The sequence below is a fragment of the Sceloporus occidentalis genome, unplaced genomic scaffold (genome assembly GCF_023333645.1).
Source record: "Sceloporus occidentalis isolate IW3139 unplaced genomic scaffold, rSceOcc1.0.p SCAF_71, whole genome shotgun sequence".
Taxonomy (NCBI): Eukaryota; Metazoa; Chordata; class Lepidosauria; order Squamata; family Phrynosomatidae; genus Sceloporus; species Sceloporus occidentalis.
Genome location: NW_028317051.1, coordinates 3,848,859 through 3,867,762, shown reverse-complemented (window position 1 = coordinate 3,867,762; position 18,904 = coordinate 3,848,859). Strand labels below are relative to the sequence as shown.

Genomic DNA, 18,904 nt, shown 5'->3' with positions numbered 1-18,904 from the left:
GTGCTTTTATATTCTAGGTTCGGCTGACCTTCATAAAATGTATCCAACACCACCTTCCTTGGAACAGCATTTCGTAGGTTTCTCTCCCATGAACATGAACAGCAAAGATTATGGTAACATGGACACTACGCCAGGAGGGACTCTACTAGATGGAGGTGGCTTCTGTATATCTTCCCAGTTTAAAATAGAAGTGGATGAAGGATTCTGCAGTCCGAAGCCTTCAGAAATAAAGGTACAGAAAATCACCATGTATATTTCCTGGTAAAAAAACAAAACATAATTATCATACGTAACTTTACTCTCCCTATGAATGTAGAAAATCGTTTTTTTTACTAATCAATTTATGTCCCAATATTTCCCTAATGCTTTTATTTAATCACTTTCAGTGTATAGATTTCTGTTATAATGAAGTGTAAAATGTGCTCTTTTAGTAAAAGAATTACTGGCCTCTGTAAACATTTAAAGGACTTAATATTGTCCATTTAAAGCACGGGAACTTTATAAATTGAGAAATAAGTTACTTCTTAGCCTGCTGTTTTTATAGATTAGAAATGGTAATACACGTAATAATATGCAGGTTTTGTCTCCCCCCCCCCCCCCAATATAATCTTTGCTACAGGATTTTTCATACGTGTACAGACCAGAAACATGTCAAGTGTTTGTGGGATGCTCCATGTTCGCTCCTCTAAGAACGCTTCCCAGTCAGTGTTTGCAGCCGATCAAGTTACAAGATGAGTGCATTTACCGTCCCAGTTGGACAGTTGGAAAACTTGAGTTGCTTCCACCTGTTCCTACAATGCCATTTATCAAAGATGGGTAAGTTTCTTTTACTGAAAGAGGGTATTTACAAGTCTATGGTATTCCTAAAATGCCATTTATCAAAGATGGGCAAGTTTCACTTACTTGAGTCTTCTGTACATTGGTTGTTTGCGTGAGGCTTTGTCTGTGCATGTATATTTGCCAGATTTTTCTTTTGAAAGAAATGTATTCTGTTGACTATACTGTTCTTTATCTGCAATATCTGTTAGGTTTTGCAAACTATTCCTTACGTATTTTTAAAATATCTGGTAAAGTATGGATCCACAGAAAATCCATATAGGGTGGTCTAATTTTTCTCTAATGTATTTGTTCAGGAACATTCCCAGCGTTGGTAGTGCTATGGATCAAGAGTATGTTCAGACATACACTCCACAAACTCATACACCTTTTGGAATGTCTAATAGCGCTCCACCCAGTAATAGTGGAACGGGTATCCTTCCTTCTCCTGCAACCCCCCGCTTTTCAGCTCCCACTCCACGAACTCCAAGAACACCTCGAACACCACGAGGTCCAGCAAGTGTTCAAGGTTCAGTGAAATATGAAAACTCGGATTTGTACTCTCCTGCCTCCACACCATCAACGTGTAGGCCTCTGAACTCCGTAGAACCAGCGACTGTTCCTTCAATTCCAGAAGCCCACAGCCTATATGTCAACCTTATTCTGTCCGAGTCTGTGATGAACCTTTTCAAGGATTGTAATTTTGACAGCTGTTGCATCTGCGTCTGCAACATGAACATAAAGGGAGCAGATGTTGGCGTTTACATCCCTGACCCAACCCAAGAGGTCCAATACCGCTGCACTTGTGGTTTTAGTGCAGTGATGAACCGTAAGTTTGGTAACAACTCTGGCCTGTTCTTGGAGGATGAGTTGGATATCATCGGTCGACACACAGATTGCGGGAAGGAAGTAGAGAAACGATTTGAGGCTCTGCGGGCTTCCAGGGCTGACCATGGTGCATTAAAAGAGCCAGAGAAAGTTCCAGATGAGTTGATACTCCTGCTTCATGATCAGTGCACTAATTTATTTTCTCCGTTTGGAGCTGCTGATCAAGAGCCAGTAACAAAAACCAGCACCATAAACTATTCAGCACGCGTAGAAGAGCAGGACTGTTGCAATGACTGCTACTTGGCATTGGAGCACGGACGTCAGTTTATGGATAACATGTCCGGAGGCAAAGTTGATGAAGCACTTGTGAAAACGACTTGCTTACATCGCTGGTCTAAAAGAAACGGTGAGTAGAGAACAATCCGGCTTAGTGGGTCTGTGAAGCCCATTTATTTTAATCTTCGTCTGTCTCCCTGAAAACCACGCTTTGTCTTGTCCCCTGAGGTGTGTTAGGCCCTTTACCGACGCGTGAGCAGAAGTGCACGACATGCGTTCGTGAGTTCCCAGGGTTTTCCCCAATTGCATTCTGGCTTGGTAGTAAATAGTTGCGTCCGTACCGAAGCACAGCTTGGTCACTGCTTTTTGGTTGATGCCATTCCACCAAAGATGTTCTATCCTAGAACTTGCCTGAAGTGGTGTTGCCATGAAAAATGTAAACAGGGTGAGCATTGTGACTGACTAGAGGAGGTAGCGCTGTAGCTGTTTGAACCCACTTATAAAATGTTATACCCTATTGAGTTCCTTTTTTGTTTGACATGGCTTCTTAGTACAGTATTTCTTTGCTTTATCGCAAGGCCATTTTTAGTCTACCACGCTTTTGTGCTGGATATGTGGATGCTTATTATGTTAGTGTAAAATAAGCAGTGCTTACTATAACAAGAATCTTGGCTGTGGTGATCCAAAACCACTCAAGTGGTCTTGGCACGCTGGGCTCATCGGGGAAAAATGTGTTCTACGCTACAGCTCTGATTACACTGTCACCGTACGTCATACTGTACAAAGCTAAGGGGGTGATTGCTTGTGGATTCTAGTCTTTTCATTGTATATAGTTACTAGTTAGCATCTGGCTATATACTCCTTACAGCACCATCCTTATCAAGTTGCCCGTACTAGTGATGCTAAAATTTTTTATTACTCCGTTTCCTGTTTCTATACACTTTTCGTTTTCAAACAGTTGTTGGCAATGGTGTATCTGTGGTTATCTAGCTATGTTCTAGTTCGAAGGCCCAGAGGGCCCCTTTTAATTTCTGAAAGGCTACGGAGGACGGGACTTGCCGTCGCCATTAAAATCAGCTCGGTGTGTGTGAGCGGGGAAAGTCGCTCAACATACCACACGACTGACGGCTTCCAGGTTTGCAGAACGAAGTTTATTGAATTGAAAGTAAAATCTGCTCCCTGTAGAATTGCATTGCTTTGTGCTAGAGAAACACTTAATTTTGTTTCTTAAAGGCCTGCACTCGGAAACAGAATTTGGCAGCAGATAATAACCATTCGGCCCATCTTGGCTGCCCATTTTTCCCGATCCAAAGACTCTAACCTTGATCAGTCCTTGGTCTTGACTTTGAATCGGGGTAGCCTTATGCCCGTCCCATCCATGTTCTCCTAGAAAGCCGATCCATTTATCGCCCACTTTTTTAATAAAGTAAACGGTTTCACATTAGATGTGTGGCACATCATTATAAAAAAAAAAAAAGTATAAGTAGTAAGTTTGTTTTGTACATGGTGGTAGTGACTTTACTGTGAAGGTGTTAAGATGAAACACACAGCGAACTCAAGGCATCACCATACATGTAACATCTATCTGTCCCTTTAATAATGTCTCAATAAACAGGGTGGCTGGCAGACTCTCACGCTGCCGTTTCTTTTTTGTTCTTTGTGTAGGTAGAAGTTCAGTGATGACTTAGGTTTGTTCAAAGCCCACCCTTATTGGAATGCCCTATTGAGGGGTTTTATTTGTAAAGCTTGGCTTCAGTTCAGAGGTTTCAGCGGTGTTTGCTTAGACTAAGTAAACATAACGGTACATACTGCATTTAGTAGCACCTGTATGAGAAGTGCACCTTGTAAAGTTTTGCATAGGCAAATTTATTATTTTGTGGCTTTTTTTTTTTTAAATAAACATTATACCCACTCTGTGTCAGCACAGACATGCAGGTATAAAGTTTTTGTTATGATGTGGCTCAAATTATCTTACGTACGAGTGTTGTAATTGTATGTATGTTTGTGGAACCCCCAACTATACATGCAATAGAAGCCGGAGACCTGCTAGCCAAGTCCTGTGGTTTGCAGGTATTCCTTCTTAGCGGGATGCTAGGACATAGTCTGACAAACAGCTAACTTTTGGAAGCCTCCGTGAGTAATGTCAGACTTTACTATTTCAGCGGTAGATGCCAGCATGCAGTGTTCGCAGGACATCCTCCGGATGCTCCTCTCATTGCAACCTGTCCTGCAAGACGCTGTCCAGAAAAAGCGAACTGTCCGATCCTGGGGAGTCCAAGGACCTTTAACATGGCAACAGTTTCACAAAATGGCTGGCCGGGGGTCTTATGGTAAGATTTTTTCCTCTCTCGTGTCTTCAATTATGGGTACCGGTTTGTTTAAAAAAAAAAAAAAAAAATGTAAAAACAAATGCTTTTATTTTGTGTTTTTAGGTACAGACGAGTCCCCAGAACCACTGCCAATTCCTACATTTCTAGTGGGGTATGATTATGATTTTCTGGTGCTCTCGCCATTTGCGTTGCCTTACTGGGAAAGACTGATGCTGGAACCTTATGGGTCTCAACGAGACGTAGCTTATGTTGTAGTCTGCCCAGAGAACGAGGCTCTGTTGAATGGAGCCAAAGGTTTCTTTCGTGATCTTACTGCGATGTATGAGGTAAGAGTGACATAACTGTTTCATTAGTTGAGACAATGTTGATTTCACAGGTAGCATCAGGCAAACGCAAAAGAAAGTGTGTGTGTATAATTAAAATACATTAAAAAAATAATAAAAAAATAAAAAAATAAAAATATATATATATATATAGATATATATCTCTATCTCTATATATATATATATATATATATATATATATATATAGATATATATCTTCATCTATCTTCGGGATGTTCAAGTCAACTGAAAAATGACTTGCAATGCCTGATCATGCTTTAGTTCATAAGTAATTTGAAAGTGCAAACCATTAATTTACTAATCGGTTGATAGCTGTAAATAAATATATTAATATATATATATATTGATTCGCCTGTTTGACGCTGGTGGAGTGCTTCTCGTGTAGACAGGTGTTGCAATGCAGAACCGATTCCTATTAAGTGAGACAAAGTACATTTCATGTTACATTAGACCCCATTCATTGGAACAAAGAATAAATGTCAAGTTTTACAGACTGTGCCAGTAACAGGCTCTTTTCTGTTCAATAGGTTACGTGCATATATAGATATTGTTTGCGAAATGTCATTTAACTGTAAAATGTAATACAATAGCAATGCCAATGCCATGCACTCCCGTTTATATGGTGCATGAGTAGACATCTGGGAAAAGTGACTAAAATCATTTCATTATTGAAAGTTTGACATCAGAAGTGCTTGTTGGCTATCCAAACATTCTACATTAAATAGTAATGCTTGTGTTTTTAACAAGAATCGTTGTTTTTCTAGTTTGCATATGTCCCCCAGGAGAGAGATAAATGATATTATAAATATCTTTTTTATTTATGTATTTTTTTTTTTAAATACCTAAGCTACTTTTAAACTAGGCCTTAATTAATAATGTTGGTTCTTTAGTCTTGTAGACTCGGACAACATAGACCGATCTCTAAACAACTCACAGACGGCATCATGAAAGTTGGGGCTGCAGCATCAAAGAAAATTTCAGAGAAATCTGTTGCAGAATGGTTTTCTCGGCCGGCCAACGGCAACAATGAAGCATTTTCCAAGCTCCGTTTATATGCACAAGTTTGCAGATATGAACTAGGTAAGATGTACTAAGTTTGATTCAATTCTGTTCTAGTATCTGAAATGTTGGTAGGATTCATGAGTTGTGATTCACATTCCCAATTTTATTATGTTGCACTAGTACTGTTCGTGTATGTTGACCAAGATGCAAAATTATTCGGCCGTGTGTAGAACGGTAATAAAACTCTGTAGTCACTTCTTGACTATATCTTTTCTAGGTCCGTATCTTGCGTCACAACCACTTGATAGCTCTCTACTCTGCCAGCCAAATCTAGCTCCCACAGTAAGTCCAGCATCTTCATCCCAGCCGATTGCAGCAAACAATACTGGCAACCCAAGCACTCCATCATCCACAAACTCCACTACAACGAACAGCTCCTCTGCTCCAACTCCAAACAGTACTCTGCCTTCTACATCTGTCAGCAGCACTTCGGCCGCAACGAACGTGGCTACTGGCCTAGCTGCAAGCAAAGCAACCAACTTTCCTCCATATGGGAGCATGAATAGCACCACGAATGCGATCCCAGCACAGGTTAACTCTGTTCAGAACACTCAAGGAGGACAGCCACCGTCCCAGCCTACACTGCAGCAAACCACCGGCATGACCAGTGAGCAGTCTGCAGCTGCCCAAGCTGCCACAGAGGTTTCTGAAAGGTGAGAATTGTTTTGCTCATTAGTTATCTCAACGCACACCAAGCTAAATCGCTTTATGTAATCTGTTATAGATCGTTTCTAATGTCTTATTTTTACTATACTGTAATGTTCCTCATTGTCAAGACTGAGAGCTGCTTCATAGTGGTTGGATTTAATGTTGCCGAACATACTGTGTGCTGTAAAAAGGGTTTTAAAGTGCTTTTTTGTTTTCTTCCTCCTCTTTCAGCACCATGGAACGTGATAAGGTTGGAGTCCCTACTGATGGAGAGTCTCATGCCATCACCTATCCACCTGCCATTGTGGTGTATATTGTTGATCCTTTTACATACGAAAGCAAAGATGAGTGTTCGAGCTCCTCCAGCATCTGGACGCTGGGTCTTCTCCGGTGTTTTCTGGAAATGTTGCAAATCCTCCCGCCACACCTCCGAAACACTGTTTCAGTTCAGGTAATTCGCACCTTGATGCCTAATCTCGGCTAAAATGCAAGCGTAAGAGGTCACCAACGATGCAGAATTTATAGTAAAATATACTTTTTTTTGCATTGTGAAGAATACTTGGTGCATGTTAAATAAAACCCATCTGTGTATGTTCACAGAAAGTCGTTAAGAGTAGGCCACCGTGTGTATGTGACAGGGAGTTCAGGAAATTGATGAATTCTGGCATTCTAGTACACTGCTTCCGGCACACATTCAGTGCAGTATTTAATATATCTTTTTTTTTTTTTTTTTTTTTTTGTCTTTTCAGATCGTTCCCTGTCAGTATCTCTTGCAACCAGTCCGGCATGAGGATAGGCAAATCTACACTCAGCATTTAAAGTCGTTGGCATTTTCAGTATTTACCCAATGCCGGAGACCACTTCCAACTTCAACAAATGTCAAGACGTTGACGGGATTTGGGCCTGGATTAGCCATTGAAAATGCTCTTAAAAGCCCTGATGTAAGTTCCAAGGGTTTGGCCTTCAAATTCATAACTTCTCCGAAATATTTTTAACTCTTAAAATATGATCGGTGGTATGGTTGCGTAATGCTATAGAAGTATATCCTTTAGCAACTGTTGCAGCTGTAATGTAAAACAATTACTCCTCAGTGTCTAAACTTTAAGGTAAAGTAAACTTGCTGTATCTTATTCCCGCCATAAATCGTGCATCGTGTGATTTGTTGGTAATCCGGGCATGAGAACTATAGATTAGGGGTGAAGTTATTAATATTAATGAACAGCACCTTTGACATTAGAAAGTTGTCTTAGTATAATGTGGCATAACAGGCTGTCTATATGCGTTGCTTACTTTTATTGCCATTTCTAATTTATCCTTTGTTTTGTTAGCGACCTGAATGCATCAGGCTGTACACTCCTCCATTTATTCTGGCTCCTGTCAAAGATAAGCAGACCGAGCTGGGTGAGACCTTTGGTGAGGCCGGACAAAAATACAATATTCTTTTTGTTGGCTACTGCTTATCACACGATCAGAAGTGGCTCCTGGCATCTTGCACCGATCTTTATGGCGAGCTATTAGAAACATGCATCATAAGCATCGATGTGCCAAACCGGTAAGTGAGTTATTAAATGCACTTAAGTAAAAGGGGGGGGGGGGGGGGAGTATGCTAGCTTGTTTTCAAAAATCAAGGAGATGAATGGTGTTAGCCAAAAAATAGCACTGGCTTATTGGTATTGAAATGTGATTTTTCATTTCAGAGCTCGAAGGAAAAAAGGCTCAGCGCGCCGCAGTGGGCTACAGAAAGTATGGGAATGGTGCCAAGGGCTTGTGCAGATGAGCTCATTGCCATGGAGGGTTGTTATTGGTCGATTAGGGCGGATAGGTCACGGAGAGTTGAAAGGTAAGCCCTATGAGGAAGTGCCTTGCAATTTGCAAAGTCTACAATGGTCCCTTCTAAGATTTTAGCGTAGGCCTCAGTGGGCCAGTTGAGTGTCCCCCCCCCCCCCCCCCCCCCGTGTTCAATACTTATGTTTATGGAAAGCTTCTTGTGTGTTAATAGATGGCGACGATGTGCAGCACACTGTCGCCATCGTGGGAAACGTTAACTTGCGTTTCAGAGACTTCCTGAAAGTTTTTTTTTTTCTGTATGTACAATCATTTCTTTTGTTCCACAGACTGGAGTTGTTTGTTAAGCCGGCGGAATCTGCAGTCTCTCAGCAAAAGGTTGAAAGACACGTGTCGGATGTGTGGTATATCAGCAGCGGATTCCCCCAGTATTTTGAGCGCGTGTTTAGTAGCAATGGAGCCACAAGGCTCGTTTGTGATTATGCCAGGTAAAAAAATGTTTCTCTTTACTCTACCAACAGAGAAGGATGCTTCAGAGGCTCGTAATAATACTTGATAGATAAAATGTTGTAATTTTATAGGAACAGACCCCTCTTCCTACATACAGGATATAGCATTCCAAGCTGCAGTTTGAAATATTGATTGTAGTGGGTGGTTGGTTTATGAAGTGTCCGAGGGAGAGATTATTGTGAAGTTTCCTGGCCGGTCCCATTTTGAGTTATGTTCCCTTCATAAGCATAAGAATTCTTTGACTAAAGATATGTTTTGGCCGTCCATGTCGAGCATGTCATCTGTAACATCTTGGATAACTCACGTTGGTTTCAGTTGCGCTACATATGCACGACTTGGTGGCATTGGCTCATTCATTACATGCACATCAGCATTGATGCGTGCCAACTTCTGTTGCATGCTTATCTTGTCATACTGGTGGCTAACTTTTCCCATTTATATATATATATAATTTTTTATTTTTTTTGCAGACTCAGTGTCTACTGGTTCTGTGTTTGGCCGCAGTACCACGCTAACCATACAGACATCGCAACTAAATACTCCACAGGACACATCATGCACTCATATCCTTGTTTTCCCTACATCTGCTTCAGTGCAAGTAGCCTCTGCCACTACTGAAAACCTAGACCTGGCATTTAATACAAACAATGGTAAGGGTGTGAAATTCATACACTGTAAAGTAAATTATCGCTGCATAGCTGATTTATACTGTGGTTCTATGTCTCACTATCTGTTAATGTGACTTGCTAATTTGTTTTGTTTTTTTGTGTCTGTTTGAAGATGGAGCAGATGGAATGGGGATTTTTGATTTATTAGACACTCCTGATGACTTGGACCCAGATATCATTAATATTCTTCCTGCATCACCAACTGGATCCCCTGGCCATTCACCTGGATCACATTACCATCATGGGGGAGATGCTGGCAAGGTAACAACACTCTGGAATGCCCTTGTCATCGCCTTTATCTTGGCTTTTTCCAGTTTTACCCTCGTGATTCTAGGATATCACCTTCACATGTGTTAGCCGGAAATATAAGAATTTCCCCATATTGTGATGAATTACTTTTTATGTAACTCTATGGAAGCTAGAACAAATAATGATTTCAGGTGTGTAATTTCAGTATCTGGAATATTAATCAAGGTTTTCCTAATTCATAACATTTGTTTAAGAAGCTCAACTGAAGGCTTGAGTTGCATTTTTTGCAGAATGCTCATTGCTATGAAAAAATATTGGTGTATGCAGATACGCTATATTTTTTTTTTTTAGCCTGTTTATACTGATTCCTGCTTATTTTTATGTTTCAGGGTCAAGGTACAGATCGGCTTCTGTCCACAGAATCACATGATGAAGTGACCAACATTTTACAGCAACCTTTGGCACTTGGTTACTTTGTTTCAACTGCGAAAGCCGGACCATTACCTGACTGGTTTTGGTCAGCGTGTCCTCAAGCACAAAACCAGTGCCCACTGTTTCTTAAGGTGACTGATACATTTATTCTACTTACTTCATTTGCACAAGACGTAAAGATTTGTCCCACAGCAATACATGTTCAGAGCTGTATTCCTCATTGGCTACCCTAAAATATTTTCTACGTTTTATGCTGTGTAAAGTTGTTTTACTTCCTTCTTAATCTGTGTGCCCTCGGAATAAAATGTATTTCTTACTTTTCACACCCAGGCCTCTTTGCACCTTCATGTGCCTTCAGTGCAATCAGATGAGCTGCTCCACAGCAAACACTCCCACCCACTGGATTCAAATCAGACATCAGATGTCCTCAGGTATGACATCACAGCCTCCTTTTTTTTTTTTTTATTTATTATTATTCATACGCAACATCAGGGCTTCCAGAATGTATAATAAGTATTAGTTGGGAGGGGCTGTACAGGCCAACGTCTTCTAAACATTGTTTATAAACTGTTTAATCGAGCTGAAAGGAGTTGGAAGTTAAGTGTGCTAACAGTTTTCTGACTATTTTAAGTGTTGTACACAAAGCATGGCCGAGTCTGAAACTTATTTCCGTTTAGGCTGTTTGGGGTCTGTTTTATTAAAGAGAATAGGCAGGAGTTTGCAGGAGCATTTCAATTTGCGCTCGTACTTTATTATACATTATGAAGGGCCAGCTGGAGTGAGCTTCTGCTGTAGGAAGTGCTAAGGTGGCCTTGTATTAAATCAGAATATTTTGTCCCCACCCATAGTGTTCACAATGATTAGAGAAGTGTGGGAGAAGATACACTTTTAGTGAATAATCTCTTCTTCATGGCTTATATGGATTTTCAGAAGTTTAATGGGTTCACTTGGCCCGCATTGTTCTAGTTTGTGTCCTAGTTGGATTGATGCTGATTCTTCTCTGTTTGCTGGATTTCTTTTCAGGTTTGTTTTGGAACAGTACAACGCCCTCTCCTGGCTAACCTGTGATCCTGCAACTCAAGACAGACGTTCATGTCTGCCAGTTCATTTCGTGGTGCTGAACCAGTTGTATAATTTTATCATGAATATGCTGTGATATCCATCGGGAAGGGTGCAAAGAAAAAAAGTAGAAGAGGATTCTAATTTCATCGCAGGACTCAAAAACACAAAAAGAAACTTCACTCAAGCCACTCTACGGTGACGGAGCAGATGCAATTGCCTCCCCCTGAATTTCTGACCATGCATCATTTTTTAACCATCTGAATTTTCACTTTGGATTTGGATTATTGCTATACCCATATGGAACACAAGTATATTTTTGAAGTCTCAATGACCCTTTGATAATCATCTCCAGTCTCAGTATTTGGTTTCAAAACTCCTGCTGACTTCAAGTGAACCTAATAAGCTCTGGGATGACCTAAGGAACAATAATGAGGTGATCACAAGACTTTTTAACATTTAGGATGTGTGGATAACAGAACCTATTATCAATATTCAGAAACAAATGCCTGCATCTCTTATTTATTGTAAGTTTTTAAATGTATAAATTGTCTTATATTTCTTAGCCTCTTTTATAAAAAAACAAAAACTTTTTTCCTCGAAGGTTTATATCGCCTTCTTGCTTTAAAGCAATTGGTCTAAAATATATGTACTCGTCTTAATTAAAAGTTGCAGTAGGTTGCTTTTAGAGTATTATTTTTTGTAAGGGGGAGGGGTGGGCGCCATTAAAATTTGTATTGTCTTGATGTACAGTTAATTGGGGCGATCGGTGAGTTAATGTCCTCACCATTGTGTGTGTGGGGGGGGTGGGGGGGGTTTACAGCTAAGCTGTAGCTGCCGAGTACATGTACAGTCATGAATTTCACTGTGTTTATACGTTCTAAAAAGGTACCGGGTCTTAAAAAGAGATTTTATAATCACACCTCGACAACAGAGAATCCCTAATGGCAATATATCATTGAATATTGTAGGTGGTTTAACCTGTAGTGAATAATAAATAAACTCTTCAGTTTCATTTTTAAAAAACAAACAAACAAAAAAAAAATTTGGTTCAGGGCCATTTACTGCTTTTGTTAGACATGTTAAAAATCTACACTTTATTTTTTTTTTTTACCATATAACTGAACAAACATTTTGTTTTTTGTTTTGCAAATTAACGTAATTGGATTGTGTGTTTCTTTTAGTTTAACCCTTAATGTACCTCTGAAATCTAGTATGGCCCGTGACATCTAATAAGCAGGCAATCTTGAATTTTGCAAAGGGTGTGCTTATGGTGCGGTGTACATAGATAATCTCAGTGACTGATTGATTGGTATGCCCAATTTTTTGAATTTGAAGCCATTTCCTGACCTTGTTAGATATAGATCATCCTGAAAACCTCCTCTGTTCATTACGTACCTGGGAAGAAAGTATATTATATTTGGGAAAAACTACAAATTTTGTTTTGGGAAAACTGAGCTTTGTAAATACAGAGTATTTACCTTAACAATTTCATATAGAGAAAGAGGAATCCCGTTTGCATTGCGTGTGTGTGTGTATATATAAATATATATATATATACATAGATATATATTATATAAATATTTAAGAAAATATCAACGTTTTGTTTAAAATTAAAACACTTGGTGACAAAAGCTTTCAGACGTTCTTTCGAAACCGTGCAATCAAAAAGTATTTTGTTTAAGAAATCTTTCTCTTTTATTTTTACTTTCTTTCCTTAAGGTAATCTCAATGCCTCAGGAAATGTGTTGGCATTTCTTTCACTTGGGTAAGATTTCTGCGGGATGATGATGTTTCTGATGTTTTGAAATTTTTAAAATCTGTAATTAAATTGGTCCTATTTTTATTCATATTTTTTTTTTGTATTTAATGCTTGCATTTTCCTAAACATCTAATTGCCTCTTAGAGCGAAGACTTCTCTTGCCGAGTACAGAAACGGTTTCAATTTGGGCATGTTTTACAAAAGACTGGGGGGTGTGGGTCATAATGTCCTAGAGGTAAAAGAAACCAAAAAAAATTCAAAGGAGTTGGACTGTTTGCCCCAGGATGACTGCTCTTGGTCAATCGTACCCCTCTGTATTCCATATTTGTTTTTAAGCAATAATGGCAAAAAATAATTTGTGGGATTCCAAGAACAGAACAACGTGATAGCTAAATGCCTTGGAGAAACAAAAGTATCTCTCACCAGTACATTTTATGTTGTATTTAATGAAATCCCCAGAGTATTACTGGTCACCCCCATGCCCAGCTTCCACAGGCGCTTTCTTCTCACATTGTACTGGCGGGGTTGCTTTCGATTTGTTGGTCATAGGACAGAGATGGTGCTTTGAAACGTTTCCTAAATTTACATAAACCACACACTTATGTGTCTTGGATCAAAACACACTAATTGGTGTAGGAACCCCGACATCACTTGTGTAGTAACTTAGAACAATAGAAGATAAGGTCTCATATGATATGGCTATTCCAGTTGTGAGTTGCCAGGTACGCTGAAACAGTTTCCTAATTATACGTGGCTAATCTGTCTTGCAGAATCACCAAATAGAGCTTTATAAACTACATATAGACTATGTTTCCCAAACATTAAAAATCAAAGTGAAGGTAAATGTAGCAAATTACATTTAAGGGGCCACGTCAATCCCAATTTTTTTTAAGCCAATGCATTCTTTGCATGGGAGTTAGAAAGAGACTTATCTTGTTTGTTTAAGTAACGGACTATTGGTGTGCCTCAAGCACTAGATTGGAGGCCGCTGATTTATGGCATACCAGCCCGCGCTAGGTTGAGTGCTTGTTTTAGGTGCCACAGGAAACAAACAGGAAACAAACCAAATTTAGTCCTTAACCTCTTATTATCTGTGATGCCATCCTTTAAACAGTTGCACCAGCTGAGTTGTATTATGAAAGCCATTTTCTAACGGGTCATAGGACACAGCACGTGTACCTAAGCTAATGAGTTTTACGATGTATAGACAAGGCCTTTGACACTAGGCTGATATCTATTCCCGCGTGGTAAAAATCGTTTGTCCGTATTTAAATATTAGGGATACCTAATTAGTGTGATCTCTTTATTCTGAAACTGTATACCCATTGTGCATTTAATACTTTTTCCTAAGAGCTAATTTTACTTTACATCAGAGAGGTATATAGATGTATCTTTATATCCGCATAGACATACATCACTTAAAATAGTTTAATGCGAGTTATTGAACGACTCCTTTTTAAACGCAGGTCATTTGCTTGATCTTTCCTCGTGAATGATGTTGATAGCAAACTTTTGAATTTTATATGTGTGCATATGTTTATATAGAAAATGCCGACGTTTGCTATTGACATTCATGAGAATGGTGAAGCTTCATTTTTATCAAGGGTTATTTTTGTGCGTTGGGGTTTTCGAAGTAGCAGAGCTTTCCATGATTTAATACTTTGGGCTTACCTACTAGTAAATTGAATTGAATTGCAGTTCATCATTAACCAAATCGTGCTAATGATAAATTTAACTCTACAGAAAACCAAAAAATATCAGTTTTAGGAACTATAAGGGAAACCATGTGGTATGGTGGGAGTGTGCAGTTAATTTAGCTTGTTTTGGAGGTGCTTTCTTCCCATTTAGCCATGATATGAAATTCTCAGTGCTATATATATATATATATATATATATATATATATATATATATATATATTAGTTACTGCCTGAGGGTCCTAAAATTAAGTTGGTTTTACTTTTATACAATATATTCTAAAAGATTGTAGTATGACATGAATTCCATCATACTATTTCCTTAGTTTGGATTTGCTGCCAGTGTTTCAAAGTCTAGCACACAAATAGTGAATAATTAACATTGTGAAAATAAGATTAACCTTCATAGCCATTCTTGAATTTTTTTCTTTAATGGGATACATATTTTTCCCACTAAGATGGATATTTGGTCCAAGAGTATTTTTTTTTTTTTCCCTCCCACTTAAACGCAAAATGAAGAACAAATATTTTTGCTGCCAAGTGCCATAAATAGAAATGTACATAATGTGGTTAAGGAAATAAAGTTTATACTTTAAAAAGAAAATAAATTATTCATGAAACCTTCCCTGTGTACACTTTTTATTTCTCCCCTCTATCCTTTTTCCTTTGTGCGATTTCTGGCCTATACATCGATACACTGAAAGCTTACAAATTTAGCCAACAATTAGGAGTTGGGAGCTTTGGAATGAAGTTTAATGTGCTGAGCATCATAATGGGACATTTATATGAAAGGTAAGAAAAAATTCAATCCACACCCAAATACAAAGTTTAGTCAACTCAAACGTTCAGGGATGCTAATTGGGAAGCTTCTCTTCCTGATTTTGGCACAGTATGATAGGTTAACTACCAGTTTGAGAACACTATTAAACATTCAGAAATATGCAGAAAGGGAAGCAAACACACAAAAAAATAATAATTCCAAAGTCTGTTGTGCCGCCGACATGGCCAATCTACATACAAAACAAGGAATCGGCACATGCCCAGCCAATACAATATTAGTCCCTTCCGGACCAAGGCTGTTTTACCATTTTTGTGGTGCTCGTGTGAAGCTGTAATTTTCGTGTATCCAGAGACGTTACAAGTCTTTCTTCAGATACCCTTTTGATCATATTTAATTTCCTATGAAAAAAAACAAACAGCACTCATGTTCATTTGAATAATCTTTTATCTACAAAAGCTAATGGAAAAAACACATTTTAATTTTTTTTTTTTTCTTTTTTGCAAGTTATGGGGCAGTAAGTACAAGTAGCGTTTTCTTTCATAACCATTTTTTCCAAATCTGGTAATCCTGTCTCAATGTGCTGTTTGGGACATGTTTGAAGCTGGTGAGTTCATTTTACCCCCATCAAACCATATAATTTTGAAAACCAGACATCCCGGGGTGTTTCAAATACTGCCATTTTAACACTTTCCATGGATGAATTCTACCACCATCCTTTGCCCAAAGTTTGTGATGGTATTTTTTTTTCCAAACACATTGTATTTCAGGTTTAAATATTGAGCTCCTGCCACTCCAACCTGTTCAGCAACATCTGAGTGCAGTGATACCATCCATGCATGAGTTTGCCAGTTTTGAGGGGCTAAAAGGCCACATTTGTGACAGGTGCATTTTAAAATTTAGAATTTTACGATCTGGTCCTCCTGCCCCCCCTGTCCAATTTGGGTAATCTTTGGACCCGGCATTTTAAATTTACCCCATGACACCATACGTTTTTTTTTTTGGTTTTGTTTTTCCTTTTTATCTGCATGTAAAGCCCACAAGCACCCATCATCAGGAATGTTGCAAGACCAAGTACCATCCATAATCGTAATCTTACAGAACAGAGGACTATAACCGAATAGAACAAAACAAAAGCCACATTGTACACTGGCTACCATACTGAGAATAGAATCTCGTAAACATTTAGGGTCATCTCTGGTCGTCCCCTTTGGAAAAAGAGACATACTTTTCCACCACTGGGGCATTCCCTTCCCAGACCCTACCTGCTATGTAATTATTGGGGTTCAGCTCCCATAGTTCCCCCCCCCAGCCTATCTGGTACCATATTCTATTGCATAAGTCAAGTCTATCCCACATTCTATGACATCTCTTCATAGAACTTATTGTTCAGGACTTTTACTACCATATTTATTGTAGCAGGGGTTAAGGTCTCGCTATGCAGGTAAGCGCCGCCAGAAACATGGCGCTTGTGACTGCTTTCCGGAGCGGTCGGTGTGCCCTGGAGTGGGTTTTCGGTGTTCCTGGATGACGCATTTCAGAGACGCAATTTAAGCTTAGAAAGGCAATCATTGATTTAAATCAGGCATCCGTCGCCATGTTGTATGTGGTAGACATTAACGCCCCTGCGGTAAATTTTGGTGTTTCAGAATGTCTCCAAATTGAAGCATTACAGCAACACTGTTTAAGAGAAGACAGCAATCTTAGATTGCTTTCTAAGCTTATTTAATGCCATGATGTGCCAAGCACGTCATTGGTCGTTAACTGACCATTTTTCTGTGATGTGCCTGGCATTTCATTGGTCGTTAAAGGGTTAAAAGCATCTATCTGCAGCCAAAATATTGTGGAAACCTGTGAAATTGTGTCGAGTCCTAATTTTACACAGCTATATTGCCTACCATGAAGCTAAATCTGTGGGAATGCACTGCCTTTTAAGCCACTGAAACCCTCCTACAATTTAATGAGGCACTTGTGTGGCAGGTGCAGTGTTTAATCCTAAAGTCTAGTCGGGACCTGCAAATATACACTGAAAAAAGATATTGAAAGAGAAGCACACTGTAGAAAGCATATAAATTCTGATACTATGGTGCTTCTGAAATGACTGATATAACAAGTAATCAATTCACACCCAGCAAATACCACTTAAAATACCGTATTTGCTCGATTATAAGACGCCCCCCCTAAATCTGAATATTAATTTAGGGGGGGGAAAAAGCCTTAATATAAGACGACTCTATAGGAAAAAAGTTTTACCAGTAAATGTTAATTCATGTCATTTTTTTTTTTTTAATAAAAGCTATGTTTGAGAGAAATATTTTGGTTTTATTTCCTTCTATTTTCCAACCTGCCCCCCCAGTTATGCACATCTGCCCCAAAAATGCCTTATACCCCATATATGCCACTGTGCCCCATGATATGCCTTTTAACCCTATATGCCACTGTGCCCCATGATATGCCTTTTGACCCCCTATGTGCCACTCTGCCTCCAGAAATGCCTTATACCCCTATATGCCACTCTGGCATTAAGGGGGTTAAAAGGCATATTATGGGGCAGAGTGGCATATAGGGAGGTTTAAAGCATTTCAGGAGGCACAGTGGCGTATAGAGGGTTAAAAGGCATTTCTGGAGGCAGAGTGGCATTAAGGGGGTTAAAAGGCATTTCACAGAACACTGTGCCTCCAGAAATGCCTTATGCCCCCCATTTAACACTCCCCTGCCCCCCCCTCCCAAACTTACCGGAGCTTCTGAGTCCCCTGTAATGCAGCCGGGGCGATTTGCGTAGACAACTTACGCTGCAGCTGGAAGGAGGTGCGGCTAGCAGCGGGGGTTGTCTGCGTCCATCACGCAGACCTTCCCCGACTGTCAGAGAGAATTCCTCGCGCCGGTGCCGCACCAGTGCGGGGAACTCTGATATCTGACAGCCGGGGAAGGTCTGCACGATGGACGCAGACAACCCCCGCTGTTAGCCGCACCTCCTTCCGGCTGCAGCGTAAGTTGTCTACGCGAATCGCGTACACATTTACACACTGCCCCGGCTGCACACCGGGGACTCAGAAGCACCGGTAAGTGGGGCGCGGGGGGGGGGGGACAGGAGGATCCAGGTCCCCTGCAGCTGCGGGGGATTTGGATCTTAGTCGTCTCATAGTCAGACCTATTTGAGGTCTGATTATAAGACGACCCCGATTATAAGACGGGGGGTATTTTTCAGAGCAAATATGGTAATTATTAAACACTACTTAGTGTTAGCAGGGAGCAGATAACCATTCCCAAAGTTCTAGTTATGGGGAGGTGCTTTCTGCTCTTTTTTTTGTTTTTGCAACCTGGTCATATTTTATGTGTATGGCACACTTTAATTATTGATTTATGTTGACCATAATCTGCAGCCCCATACAATGGTTAAACAAGACAAAGTTGTACAAAAAAAATAACAATTTGAACTTACAGAAACAAAAGATAAGAAGAGCCTGGCTCAATATTTCACGCTCAGCTGTCCGTGGTATTATTGGAAAGTGGAAGAGTTTAGGAACAGCAGCTCGGCCACTAAGCGGAAGACCACGTAAAGTCACACAGCGGGGTAACTGATTGCTGAGGCATGTGGTGCGTAAAAGTCACTAATGCTCTGCTGATTCCATAGCTGAAGAGTTCCAAACTTCCACTGGCAT

General features: G+C 39.7%; 1 protein-coding gene across 3 annotated transcripts in view; it reads left to right on the top strand.

Annotated features, from left to right (window-relative positions):
* LOC149286279 (mediator of RNA polymerase II transcription subunit 13-like) overlaps nt 1-11,104 on the top strand; it is a 49,361-nt gene extending 38,257 nt beyond the window's left edge. The window contains exons 14-30 of one of the 3 annotated variants that reach the window (XM_089494280.1): nt 18-232; nt 620-816; nt 1,146-2,050; nt 4,089-4,250; nt 4,353-4,576; nt 5,485-5,674; nt 5,874-6,309; nt 6,536-6,755; nt 7,054-7,245; nt 7,633-7,856; nt 8,002-8,144; nt 8,419-8,577; nt 9,070-9,249; nt 9,380-9,528; nt 9,906-10,079; nt 10,279-10,379; nt 10,972-11,104. In XM_089494280.1, coding sequence (XP_089350406.1) covers nt 18-232; nt 620-816; nt 1,146-2,050; nt 4,089-4,250; nt 4,353-4,576; nt 5,485-5,674; nt 5,874-6,309; nt 6,536-6,755; nt 7,054-7,245; nt 7,633-7,856; nt 8,002-8,144; nt 8,419-8,577; nt 9,070-9,249; nt 9,380-9,528; nt 9,906-10,079; nt 10,279-10,379; nt 10,972-11,104 — 4,004 coding nt within the window. Of the gene's footprint in view, nt 1-17; nt 233-619; nt 817-1,145; nt 2,051-4,082; nt 4,251-4,352; nt 4,577-5,484; nt 5,675-5,873; nt 6,310-6,535; nt 6,756-7,053; nt 7,246-7,632; nt 7,857-8,001; nt 8,145-8,418; nt 8,578-9,069; nt 9,256-9,379; nt 9,529-9,905; nt 10,080-10,278; nt 10,380-10,971 lie in introns of all 3 variants that reach the window. The other 2 variants (XM_089494279.1, XM_089494278.1) reach the window with 2 other exon arrangements.
* The last annotated feature ends 7,800 nt before the right edge of the window (nt 11,105-18,904 follow it).